The sequence below is a fragment of the Salvelinus sp. IW2-2015 genome, unplaced genomic scaffold (assembly GCF_002910315.2).
Source record: "Salvelinus sp. IW2-2015 unplaced genomic scaffold, ASM291031v2 Un_scaffold1159, whole genome shotgun sequence".
Classification (NCBI taxonomy): domain Eukaryota; kingdom Metazoa; phylum Chordata; class Actinopteri; order Salmoniformes; family Salmonidae; genus Salvelinus; species Salvelinus sp. IW2-2015.
The window spans coordinates 119350-134349 of record NW_019942758.1 but is presented as its reverse complement, the minus strand read 5'-3'; the positions used below and the strand labels follow the sequence as shown (position 1 = coordinate 134349).

Genomic DNA, 15000 nt, shown 5'->3' with positions numbered 1-15000 from the left:
GTTTTTGTCTCTCTGTCATGGAAGAGATTAAAATAGAGTTACAGAGATGGGGAGAGAGACAGAGTATGATGTCACTGTTATTCTTTTGCCTGGATAAAAATGCTAATCGCACAAAAGGAAATCAAGGAAGACAACCTAGTTCCCCCCCCCCTCTGAATTCCAATTGTGTTGACTGTATTTTCAGTACAGGATGACCGTGTCAAGAGGCACTTGTGTCAACATTCTTTACATTGGATCTTTGTCATGTACTCGGACTTGGAACTCAGCCTCAATACACTCAGACAACAATGCACTCTGATTCAAAGCAATGGCATTTCCAATGGCACTTTCACACAATGGCCATGCCTGTGTCTCATCCCTTGTCCGTCACACGCCATTCTAATTCCCTTGAGAACAGTCCTACTTCTCAAACCTCCCCCTCCTCTTCACCTTTCCCTGCAGATCAATACCACTTCATTTTATAATACCAGACCTCCTAATACCCCGAAGGAGCGGTTGAAATTATCACCAGGGGAAAGAGCGAGAGCGAGAGAGAGAGAGAGAGAGACGTACACATGCATGCACACACTCCCAGAGAGGGTGGTGGGTGGTAGGAAGCCTGTCGAGCCCTTTCTCGGTGCCCTTGACCTTTCCTCGTGCCCTTTTCCAGTGCCCAAGGGCCWCATCTTTGACCTTCAGAGGATCACTCATTCATAGGAGAGCGAAGCTCAGAACCCTTGAAGAGTGTCTGATGATGACACCATGCCCCCCTGCTGTACAGAGCTGTCCACCTACTCAGTCCTCAGCCAACCAGCTACTTGTCAGTCAGCTGCTATTCTCTCTGTCACTCTGTCTCTCTCTCCTCCTGTCTGTATACTTGATCTGAGGAGAAAGTCTCCTGTCTCCCTGTCTGTCTGTGTTTGTGGCTCACCTTCCCCTCTGCCTCTAGCAGAATACCTACCTGACCACACACATCCCCAATCTGGTTCTTTCCTAAAGACTCTTTCTCTTTAATCGAATCTTGTTCATATACCTGAAAGTGTTGCCTCAGGCTATGTACTGTTTCTAARGAACATCATGTTCGACATTGGCCAGGGAAAATTCTATGAAATAACTTCCATATGACATGTTTGTAAAGCCAACGCTGTACAGAAGTCAAAACCCCAAGTCTCCTTGCATGCCCGTTTATGAAAAATGAGTTGGTGCAATTACATTGTAAGGGGAATACAGTAATGCTGTGTTATGATGAAAATATATATATATTTTTTTTAAATATAAAGACCAGACAGGACGGCTCCTCTCTAGCTTAAGGGAAGAACACAATTGAAATAATAACGGTACCGTGTTTTTGTTTATAACCACATTGTAATTCAAGGACTTTGAGAACTGAATAGCCATGCTCTTGAGTGAGATGAATTGCCAGAACAAAGGATAACGGATAGTCAGATAGGATACCACTTATTCATTCTGGTCAATTCAACTCAAAGCTGATTCAGATCAAGACGATTTTCTGATCTCTCTATGCATCTCTGTATATAATGGGCAGACGGTTTAACATTCGATGACACATCTTCTCTTGCAATTGCTGATGAGAGAGGGTCACACAGACGACCCCTCTTCCCCGAACTCACCCACCCCAAGACAAGTGTACTTTTACCGAGCGTCTGACCCCATGTCCCACCTCCTCAATAGAACTACTGCACTATACTGTCACATCGCAACAACAGCACAGCTTTAGATGGAGCTCCCTGTGGCTCCTACGACAGTTGAACCCACTCTACAGGAGGGAGAATAAAGGCTCTTGTCTTATCTTCACTGCTTCCTCTACCTTTTTACAGTAAGACCCTCATGGCTCATTGGCTTCTCAAAGGCACTGTTTGCACAGAATAGGCAAGTGTTCAGAGATACCATGATTTACCATTTTATGTCTGACAGTGGCTGTTCAGTAGACTGGAAAAGTTACTCAATGACAGGCATTTTAGTGGGCTTTATGTACGAACAGTACCTTAGTTCAGGTATTTTAGACTGACTGACAGAGATAGAGAGAGAGAAAGAGTGAGAGAAAGAGTGAGAGAAAGAGAGCGAGAGAAAGAGAGAGCGATACAGTGTGAGTACGAGAGAGAGAGGGAGAAAGAGAGAGGGAGAAAGAGAGTGTGAGTGTGTGAGAGAGAGAGAGAGAGAAAGATGAAAGAGAGAGAGAAAGAGCGAGAGAGAGATGGATAATGCAGGCGCTGGTGGTCTTACCTGTCCACGGCAGGGTGGAAGAGAGGGCGTCCATCTTGTGGGGACAGGTAGCTGTAGGAGGCAGACCCTCCCACCACTCTGATCTTGAACAGCGACAATGCATTCTGCAGGGAAACACAGACATTCAACGAGATAAGTGAGACACGGGATAAGACGAGAAGAGGTAAGATAAGACGCCATGAGATAAGACGAGACGAGGTAAGACGACACGAGACGAGATATCGTACATTTGCAGTGAAACTGGCTATGAATCTGAAAGCTGCTTGGTCACCACAATAGAGGTGGTCGGAAATGTTCAAACTGTTTCTATCATACAAGTGAATTGTAATACTGTAAGAACACTGCGGGAGCAAGCAGTACGGTATCTTTCTTTGGCTAAAATAAAAATGGATCACAAACGGACATCGGTTCCACTCATAACAACAGCATTGTTAGCAGTGTCTCTGGCTCCACAGCTCCACCCTTGACTGAACCAAGGTGCATTAGGAGATGAATTAGACAAGAGGGGCTAAGTTATTAGAAGGTAGAGAGGAGAATCACGTTGCAAATTAAACCTAATGGTCTCATTTGGAATGAAGGCCGCTGGAGAATAGAGCCGCAGCCAAGCATACAGAGAAATAAATGAGTATTCTCGTTCCCAAACGGCAACCTTTCCCGACACAGGGCTACTACTAGAGCATAGTGCTCTGGTCAAAAGTAGTGCACTGTGTAGGGAATAGGGTGTCATTTGGGATGCAACCTAGTTAATAAGACCGTAACCACCAAATGAAAACGGCAAGAAGTATTTTGTTTGGGGAGTGGACCATACATATGTGGTTGTGAGGTTACCTTTCGTGAAGACCATAATGAACAACTCTGCGTTGATGAGCAATTAGGCTGAGTTTATAAGTGAGTTTGAGGAAGTTTGAGGGAAGTTTGGAACTCGAGGGAACTTCTTTGGATGAGGGAGAGTGGGAGTGAAAGTGAGTGGAGGTGTGTGTGTGTGTGTGTGTGTGGTTGCGCATGTTGAAGAATAGATAACACCTGTAATTAATGCCTGTGAAGATTTCATGTCATACCACTGTCTTTCTGGAGGATATCTGTAATACGTTTCATCTGTCTGGATTAGGGACAAATCAAGCGGGATTAAATATTTAAACCGACAAAGCCTTGAGGAGAGAATATCCGTATCTTCTTTTCAGCAAATGTTTGTGTATTTGTTGGGTACAGACAAAATGATCAAAAAACACAGCTCGCGAGAACAACAAACTGTATGGTGCAGAAAATACACCAAGCCTGGATGACTTTAAGATCCTGAAGGCCATAAAGGCCATAAAGATCATCAAGGACAACAACCACCCGAGCCACTGCCTGTTCACCCCGCTATCATCCAGAAGGCGAGGTCAGTACAAGGTGCATCAAAGCAGGGACCGAGAGACTGGAAAACAGCTCTATCTCAAGGCCATCAGACTGCTAAACAGCCACCACTAACATTTAGTGGCCGCTGCCAACATACTGACTCAACTCCAGCCACTTTAATAATGGGAATTGATGGAAATTATGAAAAATGTATCACTAGCCACTTTAAACAATGCCACGTAATATAATGTTTACATACCCTACATTACTCATCTCATATGTATATACTGTACTCTATATCATCTACTGCATCTTGCCATCTTTATGTATACATGTATCACTAGCCACTTTAAACTATGCCACTTTATGTTTACATACCCTACATTACTCATCTCATATTATAGGACTGTACACTATACCATCTACTGCATCTTGCCTATGCCGTTCTGTACCATCACTCATTCATATATCTTTATGAACATATTCTTTATCCCTTTACACTTGTGTGTATAAGGTAGTAGTTGTGGAATTGTTAGGTTAGATTACTTGTTGGTTATTACTGCATTGTCGGAACTAGAAGCACAAGCATTTCGCTACACTCGCATTAACATCTGCTAACCATGTGTATGTGACAAATAACATTTGATTTGATTTGGTCAAAATCACAGGTCTGTGTCTAAAATGACACCCTATTCCCTATATAGTGCACTACTTCTGAACTACTTCTATATAGTGCACAACACACATAGGATCTTTTTCAAAGAGACACATCCTCTCTGAGCCTCAAAGTAATATGTCTTGTACATTCTGATCTGTCTTGTAGATTTGATCTAACAGTTATCGGCATACTGCAATCAAATCAGATTGCATTTGTCACATGCGCTGAACACAACAGGTGTAGACCATACAGTGAAATGCTTACTTACGAGCCCCTAACCAACAATGCAGTTTCCCCAAAAAATATGAATAAGAAAAAAAAGTAACAAGTAATTAAAGAGCAGCAGTAATATAACAATAGCGAGACTATATACAAGGTGTACCGATACAGAATCAATGTGCGGTGGCATCGGTTAGCCGAGGTAATTGAGGTAATATGTACATGTAAGTAGTTATTAAAGTGACAATGCATAGATAATAACAGAGAGTAGGGGGGAGGGGCAATGCAAATAGTCTGGGTAGCCATTTGATTAGATGTTCAGAAGTCTTATGGCTTGRKGGTAGAAGCTGTTTAGAAGCCTCTTGGACCTAGACTTGGCGCTCCGGTACCACTTGCCGTACGGTAGCAGAGAGAACAGTTTATGACTAGGCCTTCCTCTGACAACGCCTGGTATAGAGGTCCTGGGTGGCACGAAGCTTGGCCTTAGTGATGTACTGGGCCGTACGCACTACCGTCTGTAGTGCCTTGCGGTCGGAGGCCGAGCAGTTGCCATACCAGGCAGTGATGCAACCAGTCAGGATGCTCTCAATGGTGCAGCTGTAGAACATTTTGAGGATCTGGGGTCCCATGCCAAATCTTTTCAGTCTCCTGAGGGGGAATAGGTTTTGTCGTGCCCTCTTCACAACTGTCTTGGTGTGCTTGGACCATGTTAGTTTGTTGGTGATGTGGACACCAAGGAACTTGAAGCTCTCAACCTGCTCCACTACAGCCCCGTCGATGAGAATGGGGGCGTACTCTGTCCTCTTTTTCCTGTAGTCCACAATCATCTCCTTTGTCTGAAGTTGACACAATGCTGGAATGACTCATATGTAGGTGGGTACTAAAGCTTTTATGTAATGTGGGATCTAACGAGTGTAAGATCTGACCTCTACAACACATGGTGTGGCGAGGAACTTACCAAACCATAACAGACACTTCTCCTCACATGTACTTATTTCACTGGTGTATTGCCTGTAAATTACGAATCTTTAAAGCAATCTCTTCCTTCCTCTTTCCTGCTAGAGGGCAGTTCTGGTGGTGATACAGGGTAGTGCTCAAAACAGTGCCTTCAGAAAGTATTCACACACCTTTCATTTTTCCAAATGTTGTTGTGTTACAGCCTGAATTTAAAATGGATTAAATTGAGATGGTTTGTTATTGATCTAAAAACAATACCCCATAACGTCAACGTGGAATTTTGGTTGTAGAAAATGCTATATACTGTATATTTATTAAAAAAAAGTCAAGCTGAAATGTCTCGAGTCAATAAGTATTCAACCCCCTTGTTATGTCAAGCCTAAATAAGTTCAGGAGTAAAAATGTGCATAACAAATCACATAATAAGTTGCATAAATTGAATTGAATTAACATGATTAAATAGACAATTACACACAATACCCCATAATGTCAAAGTGAAATTATTTTTGGGGCAAATCCAACACAACACATATTTTATAGTGGTGGCTGCATCATGTTATGGGTATGCTTGTAATCTTTAAGGACTGGGAAGTTTTTCTGAATAAAAATAAATGGAATGGAGCTAAGCACAGGCAACATCCTAGAGGAAAACCTGGTTTAGTCTGCTTTTCACCAGACACTGGGAGATTAATTCCCCGTTCAGAAGGACAAAAACCTAAAACACAAGGCCCAATCTACACTGGAGTTGCTTACCAAGAAGACAGTGAATGTTCCTGAGTGGCCAAGTTACAGTTTTGACTTAAATATCCTTGAAAATCTATGGCAAGACCTGAAAATGGCTGTCTGGGAATGATCAACAACCAATTTGACAGAGCTTAATGGACAAATGTTGTACAATTTTGAAAATAATAATGGACAAATGTTGTACAATCCAGGTGTGGAAAGCTTTTAGATTCACAGCTGTAATCGCTGCCAAAGGTGCTTCTACAAAGTATTGACTCAGGGGTGTGACAATTTATGTAAATTATATATTTCTGTATTTTATTTTCAATACAACATTTATTTTCTTCTAAAAACGTCACTTTTTCATTATGGGGTATTGTCTGTAGATCAATTTAACCCATTTTGAATTCAGGCTGTAATACAACAAAAATGTGTCACGGGGTATGAATACTTTCTGAAAGCACTGTATGTTGTTGAGAAACCTACAGGCGGCGCCATAACATTTTATGAATTTCCTCTACCACAAAACAAATAAGAATGACATAAGAAAGCCGGACAAACTACACTTTGAAGTGAAAAATCCCCTAGGGAGTCAAACAAACACCTCAAATACAAGTAAATACCAAACAATAATTATGTCCTGGAACTTAACTATGAATTCAGTCTGCATACAGCTTTGCCATGAATGAGAAGTAAGGGGAACCAGACAGTGCAGTTGATGGTCACACAGCTTGACAGAGTTAACTTGACAAGGAGCTTGTTGCCGTGGAGATACAGATCAGTGTGTCAACACTAGGTGTAAAGAAATAGTTCCTTCTCTGTGGGAGTAGGACCTTGTCTGGGGCTTATCAGCCTTAGAACTACCTGAGACTTTGAGCCCAGGGCTGTTTGCTCTGGATAAGGCCTCCTTGTCAAACACTGCACTATCACCATGGTGTCTCCCATAGCGACAGGGCAGCCCGCCTTAGGAGCTGAGGATAGTTGTGTATAAAAAGGAAGGGTCAAGGTGAAGGGAGGGGGTCATTGTGGCAGTGTTGAACTCCCTTGTCTATAGCAGTGGTCACCGACTGGTCGATCTCCAAGGCATTCCTAGTCGATCGCCCACCATTTACGTAAAAAACCCAACGATAAAGCCTTACATTAATATTTTTTAAATTCGTCTCACGCTGTTGGCGATAGGTGCACCCGATTCAGCTGCCCTGCGCGCCGGGTAGGCAACATGTTCCCATTTTGAACCATTTCATATGTCTGGAGGTACAAACTCTGCCTTCCCGGCGGGCCCTGTTGGAGCAAATCAAGTGCACTATAGGCCTACCGCTGGCCAATCGGATGTCTGCAGTAACATAGAAGGCGTAAAAGAAAGCAACAGCAAAGTTGAGACTGGGATTTGTAAACGTTTAAAACCATGACTAGAGAGAGACTGTCAATGAATACAGCAAACAGCTGCTGTTTTTAAACGTTTAAAACCATGACTAGAGAGAGACTGTCAATGAATACAGCAAACAGCTGCTGTTTTTAAACGGATCAAATCTGTGTGTTATCAGGGCAGAGGCCACAGTGTGATGTATGTATGCTGACCCCACTCTGCTCAGTGCATCTAGAAATAATTGCTATGGTGAGAGAACAATGGGGCTGTCCGGGCCGCTACATTATCTATGGTGAGAGAACAATGGGGCTGTCCGGGCCGCTACATTATCTATGGTGAGAGAACAATGGGGCTGTCCTGGCCGCTACATTATCTATGGTGAGAGAACAATGGGGCTGTCCGGGCCGCTACATTATCTATGGTGAGAGAACAATGGGGCTGTCGCGGGCCGCTACATTATCTATGGTGAGAAACAATGGGGCTGTCCGGGCCGCTACATTATCTATGGTGAGAGAACAATGGGGCTGTCCGGGCGCGCTACTTATATATGGTGAGAGAACAATGGGCTGTCCGGGCCGCTACATTATACTATGGTGAGAGAACAATGGCTGTCCTGGCCGCTAATTATCTATGGTGAGAGAACAATGGGCTGTCCGGGCCGCTACATTATTATGGTGAGAGAACAAGGGCTGTCCGGCGGCTACATTATATATGGTGAGAGAACAATGGGGTGTCCGGCGCGCTACATTATATTATGGTGAGAGAACAATGGGCTGTCCGGCGCGCTACATTATCTATGGTGAGAGAAAACAATGGGGCTGTCGGCGGCGCTACATTATCTATGGTGAGAGAACAATGGGGCTGTCCGGCCGCTACATTATCTATGGTGAGAGAACAATGGGCTGTCGCGCCGCTACTTTATCTATGGTGAGAGAACAATGGGCTGTCGGCCGCTACATTATCTATGGTGAGAGAACAATGGGGCTGTCCTGGCCGCTACATTATATATGGTGAGAGACAATGGGGCTGTCCGGCGCGCTAACATTATCTATATGTGAGAGAACATGGGGCTGTCCGGCGCGCTACATATATCTATGGTGAGAGAACAATGGGGCTGTCCTGGCGCGCTACATTATCTATGGTGAGAGAACAATGGGCTGTCCTGGCCGCTAACTTATCATGGTGAGAGAACAATGGGCTGTCCTGGCCGCTACATTATCTTGGTAAGAGAAACATGGGTCGTCCTGGCCGCTACATTATCTGTGGTGAAGAGAACAATGGGGCTGTCCTGGCCGCTACACTTACATTATCTGTGGTGAAGAGAACAATGGGGCTGTCCTGACCGCTACATTATCTATGATGAGAGAACAATGGGGCTGTCCTGGCCGCTACATATCTATGGTGAGAGAACAATGGGGCTGTCCTGGCCGCTACATTATCTATGGTGAGAGAACAATGGGGCTGTCCTGCGCTACATTATCTATGGTGAGAGAACAATGGGGCTGTCCTGGCCGCTACATTATCTATGGTGAGAGAACAATGGGGCTGTCCTGGCCGCTACATTATCTATGGTGAGAGAACAATGGGCCTGTCCTGTCCGCTACATTATCTATGGTGAGAGAACAATGGGGCTGTCCTGGCCGCTACATTATCTATGGTGAGAGAACAATGGGCTGTCCTGGCCGCTACATTATCTGCTGTGCCACTGCTCCTTGTGTCTCAGGCAGAGTCTAAACTGACTGGGTGGAAATGGACGGTCCTGAGACAGTCCCTACGGCCACTCCGGTTAATTGTAACGCCTCCCGTTTGTAATTAAAGCCAATTCCCTCTCACGATGGGGTTATTTTATCCAGGAAGTTGTTGAGGACTCAAGAGCACACACATGCACACACACGGTGGCTTGTGTCTGAAGAGTGTCTGCATATGTCATTATGTGTGTGTGTGCGTACTCCCGGATGTGTGTGTGTGGTATGAGAGAGTCACTAGATCATGAGGATCTCCACCACTCTCCATTAAGTGCATATTAGTAGGCTGAATGTTATTTCTGGTAGTAGTAGCACTAGGTAGAAATGTACTACTGTTTCAGGTAGTAAAGAGTAGGAACCAGTAGTAGTAAATTAATGGTAGTGACCAGTGGTGCCAGTGTTAACTAACCTGAGCCTGTGATCCGTTCAGCATCAGGTAATAGAGCTTGCTGAGGATACTCTGCTGGAGCTGATCCAGGACAGGGTACGCTCCTCTCTCATGAGGAAGGGAGGGCCGAACCTGGAGGGGGAGAAGGAGTGAAGGAGAGGGAGAGAGAGAGAGAGGGAGAGAGAGAGGGAGATGGAGGGAGGAGAGGGACAGAGAGGAGTGAAGGAGGAGTGCAGGAGAGGAAGATGGAGTAGGGGAGAGGGAGAGAGGAAGAAGAGGTAGAGAGTGAGAGAGAGGGAGGAAGAGAGAGAGGGAGACAGAAGGGAGAAAAAATACACGTTATTCTGCAGTTGTTTGAGAGAGGCAAACATATGTTTGGATTTGCACAAAGTAGAGTACATTACAACCCTGTGGCCTTTTGAATGTGAAACGTAGTTAAGCAGGTCTCTCAACTCAACATGTATTTAATGACCACAGGACTACAAGTGAGAAGAAAGCCAATATTTTCAATGCAGCATTGTAAGCATATTTCAAGCATGAGAACATTTTGGCTGAGAATGTGGTTTTTTAAATGATGGATTTACATTCCCAATAGCATTGTGTGGATTTGAGAGAGAACTAGTCAGTGATCCCAATGAGAAAACCTAGAAGAAAGCACTTTCATTCAATGAATTGAACATATTTTCCATCTACTGCTTAGATTGGTTTTCTCATAAAACCAGAGGAGGCTGTTTTGAGACTTCAGTGTGTGTGGTGTGTGTGTGTGTGTGTGTGTGGGTGTGTGTGTGTGTGTGGTGTGTGTGTGTCTGTGTGGTGTGTGTGTGTGTGTGTGTGTGTGTGTGTGTGTGTGTGTGTGGTGTGTGTGTGTGTGTGTGTGTGTAACATAGGTCTGTCCTCACGACCAGCGCCACCCCGTCTCTCAAACCGGTTTATTAGAGTGAGCAGGTAAGCCATTGGCCCAAACTCTACCCCAAAGATCTATGCTCACCATCCATTGAAACGTTCTGTTAGACACAAGGTGAGCCCAGGGTGAATATCCTCAAATGATGACCAGGATGTAACGACTCAATGAGCTCGTTACCTGGACACATTCCTGGAGAATCTCTATTACATTTTAGTCCAGGACTGAGCTTAATCTGTGTCTGTGAAACTGGCCAATATCAACCACAGCAGCGCATTAACACCAGTATGATCTGTAGGTTTTTCCTCTGTTGTAGACAGTTGGGGGGGGGGATTAGGTTTCTGTCAAACAGGCAGCAATCTGGGCCAACCACAGTTGACATGTGCCAGTTAGGGGGTATACACAGACCACCAGTCTCCCCATGGGGTAAAACAGAGACACACAGGGCTGAGATTGGGCCTCCACAGGTACTCAAATATCCTCCTGACATTAACAAGCTGACCGTGGGAATATCCTCCTCTGTTTCCCCGTACACACACACACACGTACGTGCACAAACGAGCATACACACTCAAGAGGAGTGTGTGGAGGAGGGAGCAGAGATAGGATATGACAGCATACAAAACTCAAAATGCCTTTTTGATTGACAGGCATGGGCCAATAGTGGGCAGTTGGCTGGAGTGAGTGTTATTACATCTCTCTCTCAATTCAAGGGGCTTTATTAGCATGGGGAAACATATGTTAACATTCCCAAAGCAAGTGAAATAGATCATAAACAAAAGTGAAATAAACAATAAAAATGAACAGTAAACATTACACTCACAGAAGTTCCAAAAGAATAAAGACATTTCAAATGTCATATTATGTATATATACAGTGTTGTAATGATGTGCAAATAGTTAAAATACAAAAGTGAAAATAAATAAACATAAATATGGGTTGAATTTACAAATGGTGTTTGTTCTTCACTGGTTGCCCTTTTCTTGTGGCAACAGGTCACAAATCTTGCTGCTGTGATGGCACACTGTGGTATTTCACCCAGTAGATATGGGAGTTTATCAAAATTGGGTTTGTTTTCACATTTTTTTGTGGATCTGTGTAATCTGAGGGAAATGTGTCTCTAATATGGTCATACATTGGGGAAGAGGTAAGGAAGTGGAGCTCAGTTTCCACCTCATTTTGTGGGCAGTGTGCACATACAGTAGTCGGCCTACGGTGGCCTTTCTCAATAGCAAGGCTATGTTCACTGAGTCTGTACAGAGTCAAAGTTTTCCTTAAGTTTGGGTCAGTCACAGTGGTCAGGTATTCTGCCAATGTGTACTCTCTGTTTAGGGCCAAATAGCATTCTAGTTTGCGCTGTTTTTTTGTTAATTCTTTCCCATGTGTAAAGTAATTATCTTTTTGTTTTCTCATGATTTGGTTGGGTCTAATTGTGTTGCTGTCCTGGGGCTCTGTGGGGTGTGTTTGTGAACAGAGCCAGGACCAGCATGCTTAGGGACTCTTCTCCAGGTTCATCTCTCTGTAGGTTTAGGTTTTGATAATTAGCGGGTATCGGCCTAATTCTGCTCTGCGTGTATTATTTGGTGTTTTACATTGTACACGGAGGATATTCATTTCAGAATTCTGCATGCAGTCTCTCTCTCTCTCTCTCTCTCTCTCTCTCTCTCTCTCTCTCTCTCTCTCTCACATTGAATAATTCAAAGCTGTTTACTGGGATTTACAGTATTTGGTTTCTCTCAGGAGCAATGCTCCCTTTGATTCTCAGTAGGAAAAAACACATATTTTAAAATATGTCCAAAAATGATGACATACATCAGCCCAAGTATAGGCAAAAGAGCTGATCTGATCGGTCCAAATACCAATTAGTGGAAAAAGATCAGAATTGTTCTGCCTGTGTAAACGCAACCTGTGTAATGTGAACTGGAAAATGGAACTCGGAGCACGTCCCCTTGGGCCCAGTGGGTCCTCGCTACAGCTGGAACTAGTAAAGAGAGAGCAGAGCTTTTGCCCTTATAAAATACACTCTGTTCAAACTGTTGGTGCATATCGTTTATCATAACTCCTCTGTTCACCCATGAGATACTGTTTCGCTATAAACTAAAAAGGCTTGTTTGATTCACACCTAACACCTCATATTTTCAAAATGGCCTCTCTCCATCCCACCCAATCAAGATTCCAACCCAATCAACCAATCCAGACTCCCACCCAATCAGCCAAACCTGACTCACCTGACAGCCTGCTGGCCAGAGCCTGCCGTGTTGCAGATTACGAGGAGGACCTTGGTGGAACCACCGTGGTTCAGAAACTCTGAGGACAGAGTGGTCGATGGGGGTAACCTTTTACCCTCTGGCCCAGAGGTGTACGGCGAGGATGGGAGGCTGTGGTGGAAGCCTGAGAGAGGAGAGAGAGGTTAAAGGTTAGACACGGGTCGAGAGAGGTCAAAGTTGAGCTCAGACACAAGGTCTTATACATAACGGGGGTAGCTTTTGCCAGAGTATGCTCAAGAGGGGTTCTATCAGGTCTCAATGACTCAAATTGACACCACCCACAACTGTGAAAACAAACCGTATCAAGTGAAAATCATTATACAATGGAGCAACGATTGTGATTTACCCAAAGGGTGGCATTGTAAAATTGACATCTGTTACGACATGTACACATTGATTAATCGTAGGTAATAGCTACAGGGGGAGTGTGTAGGAGGCTGAACCTCTGTCTCCCGGGCAACGTACACATTGTAAATGTTGACATTATCTGAGGATTTAATTAAACACACTTGTTCAACGCCGCCGAGCAATTAATCACCGTCGCTGTAGAAATATGTCAGACACACACACACACACATAAACAAGTACACACACACACACACAGCGGTGCATGTACTGAGAAATTCTAATCATTCAGGAGCACAGGAAGTGTACATCGTATCATGTCAACTCAGATATCGTATAAGAGACAGGTGTGTGTGTGTGTGTGTGTTCTAATCATTCAGGAGCACAGGAAGTGTACATCGTATCATGTCAACTCAGATATCGAAGCTGCCAGAGAAAAGGCCACCACTTGAGTATCAACGGATGTATTCACCAGTGCATGGCATTTGGTGAGTAAGACTAAGTGAATGAATAATCAAGTATTCCATTTTAATCAAGTACCCCCCCCCCCCCCACACATGCCAGACTCGTCCCCCCTCTCTGATATTGAATTCCCCATTGGGAAGGTAAAAGGCACTGAAAGGCCAAAGCCTTTCAATCCACACAGAAAGGGTCGCCTGTTACCACGACAATAAGGAGCATAAGCAAATAACTAAATACCAAGGACACAAAAGCTTACTTCTCCCACAAGACAATACCAGTATGCTATTTTAAACATATACAAAACCTACACTTCTGTGTCCTGAAATTACTCAGGAAAGCAGTGGTCTGTTGGGATAGCTGAGTCGGTGAGGAGTGTGGGTGGGTCTGTCTGTCTGGCCTCTGTATCTTCCAGACAGGGTCTGAGGGGAGAACCCCATGCCAGACTCTCATTCTCACAACTTCGCCCTCATTCCTTCTTTCTCAGCCAGCCAGGAGAGAGGGATATATATATATATAGAGAGAGATAGAGGGAGAGAGAGACAAGGAGGAGAGAGTGGGAGAGCAGTGCTAGTAGAAGGGGAGTGTCGCTGAAGTGTCTCTTCAGGGACTGAGCTGTTTAATTACAATTGTCACACTCCCACAGCTCTTCATCTCCATCTCCCTCCCTACTTCTGTCTCTCTATCGCTCTCTTTCTCCGCCCCCCCTCTCTTTTTAGACCTACTATTTCACTATACTTTTTTCCACACACAGACACACACACTACAATTCTCTCTCTCTCTTTAGCTATTCCATTGATGCTTTGGGGCTTACCTAATTATCTTCATTGTATCAATACTGCAGTGAAAAAAATCAGTGTCTAGAGTTGATATACACTTCTGTTCAAATGTTTGGGGTCACTTAGACATTTCCTTGTTTTTGAAAGAAACATCAAATTGATCAGAAATACAGTGCAGGCATGGTTAATGTGTAAATTACTATTGTAACTAGAAACGGCTGATTTTGAATGGAATATCTACATAGGCGTATAGAGGTCCATTATCAAAAACCATCACTCCTGTTTTCCAATGGCACATTATGTTAACTAATCCAAGTTTATCATTTTAAAAGTCTAATTGATCATTAGAAAACCCTTTTGCAATTATGTTAGCACAGCTGAAAAATGTTGTTCTGATTAAAGAAGCAATAAAACTGGCCTTCTTTAGACTAGTTGAGTATCTGGAGCATCATCATTTGTGGGTTCGATTACAGGCTCAAAATGGCCAGAAACAAAGCACTTTCTTCTGAAACTCTTCAGTCTATTCTTGTTCTGAGAAATGTAGGCTATTCCATGCAAGAAATTGCCAAGAAACTGACGATCTCGTTAGAGGTCGACCGATTATGATTTTTCAACGCAGATACCGATACCGA

The 15000-nt window shown here is 43.9% G+C and overlaps 2 protein-coding genes across 2 annotated transcripts in view; both read right to left on the bottom strand.

Annotated features, from left to right (window-relative positions):
* LOC112069929 (ubiquitin carboxyl-terminal hydrolase 43-like) overlaps positions 1-5265 on the bottom strand; it is a 15568-nt gene extending 10303 nt beyond the window's left edge. Inside the window, exons 1-2 of the mRNA XM_070438771.1 lie at positions 5206-5265; positions 2224-2327 (exon numbers count right to left, since the gene is read on the bottom strand). Coding sequence (XP_070294872.1) covers positions 2224-2327; positions 5206-5265 — 164 coding nt within the window. The remainder of the gene's footprint in view (positions 1-2223; positions 2328-5205) is intronic.
* LOC112069928 (ubiquitin carboxyl-terminal hydrolase 43-like) overlaps positions 2230-15000 on the bottom strand; it is a 36434-nt gene continuing 23663 nt past the window's right edge. Inside the window, exons 3-5 of the mRNA XM_070438770.1 lie at positions 12747-12909; positions 9639-9749; positions 2230-2327 (exon numbers count right to left, since the gene is read on the bottom strand). Coding sequence (XP_070294871.1) covers positions 9662-9749; positions 12747-12909 — 251 coding nt within the window. The 3' untranslated portion in view covers positions 2230-2327; positions 9639-9661. The remainder of the gene's footprint in view (positions 2328-9638; positions 9750-12746; positions 12910-15000) is intronic.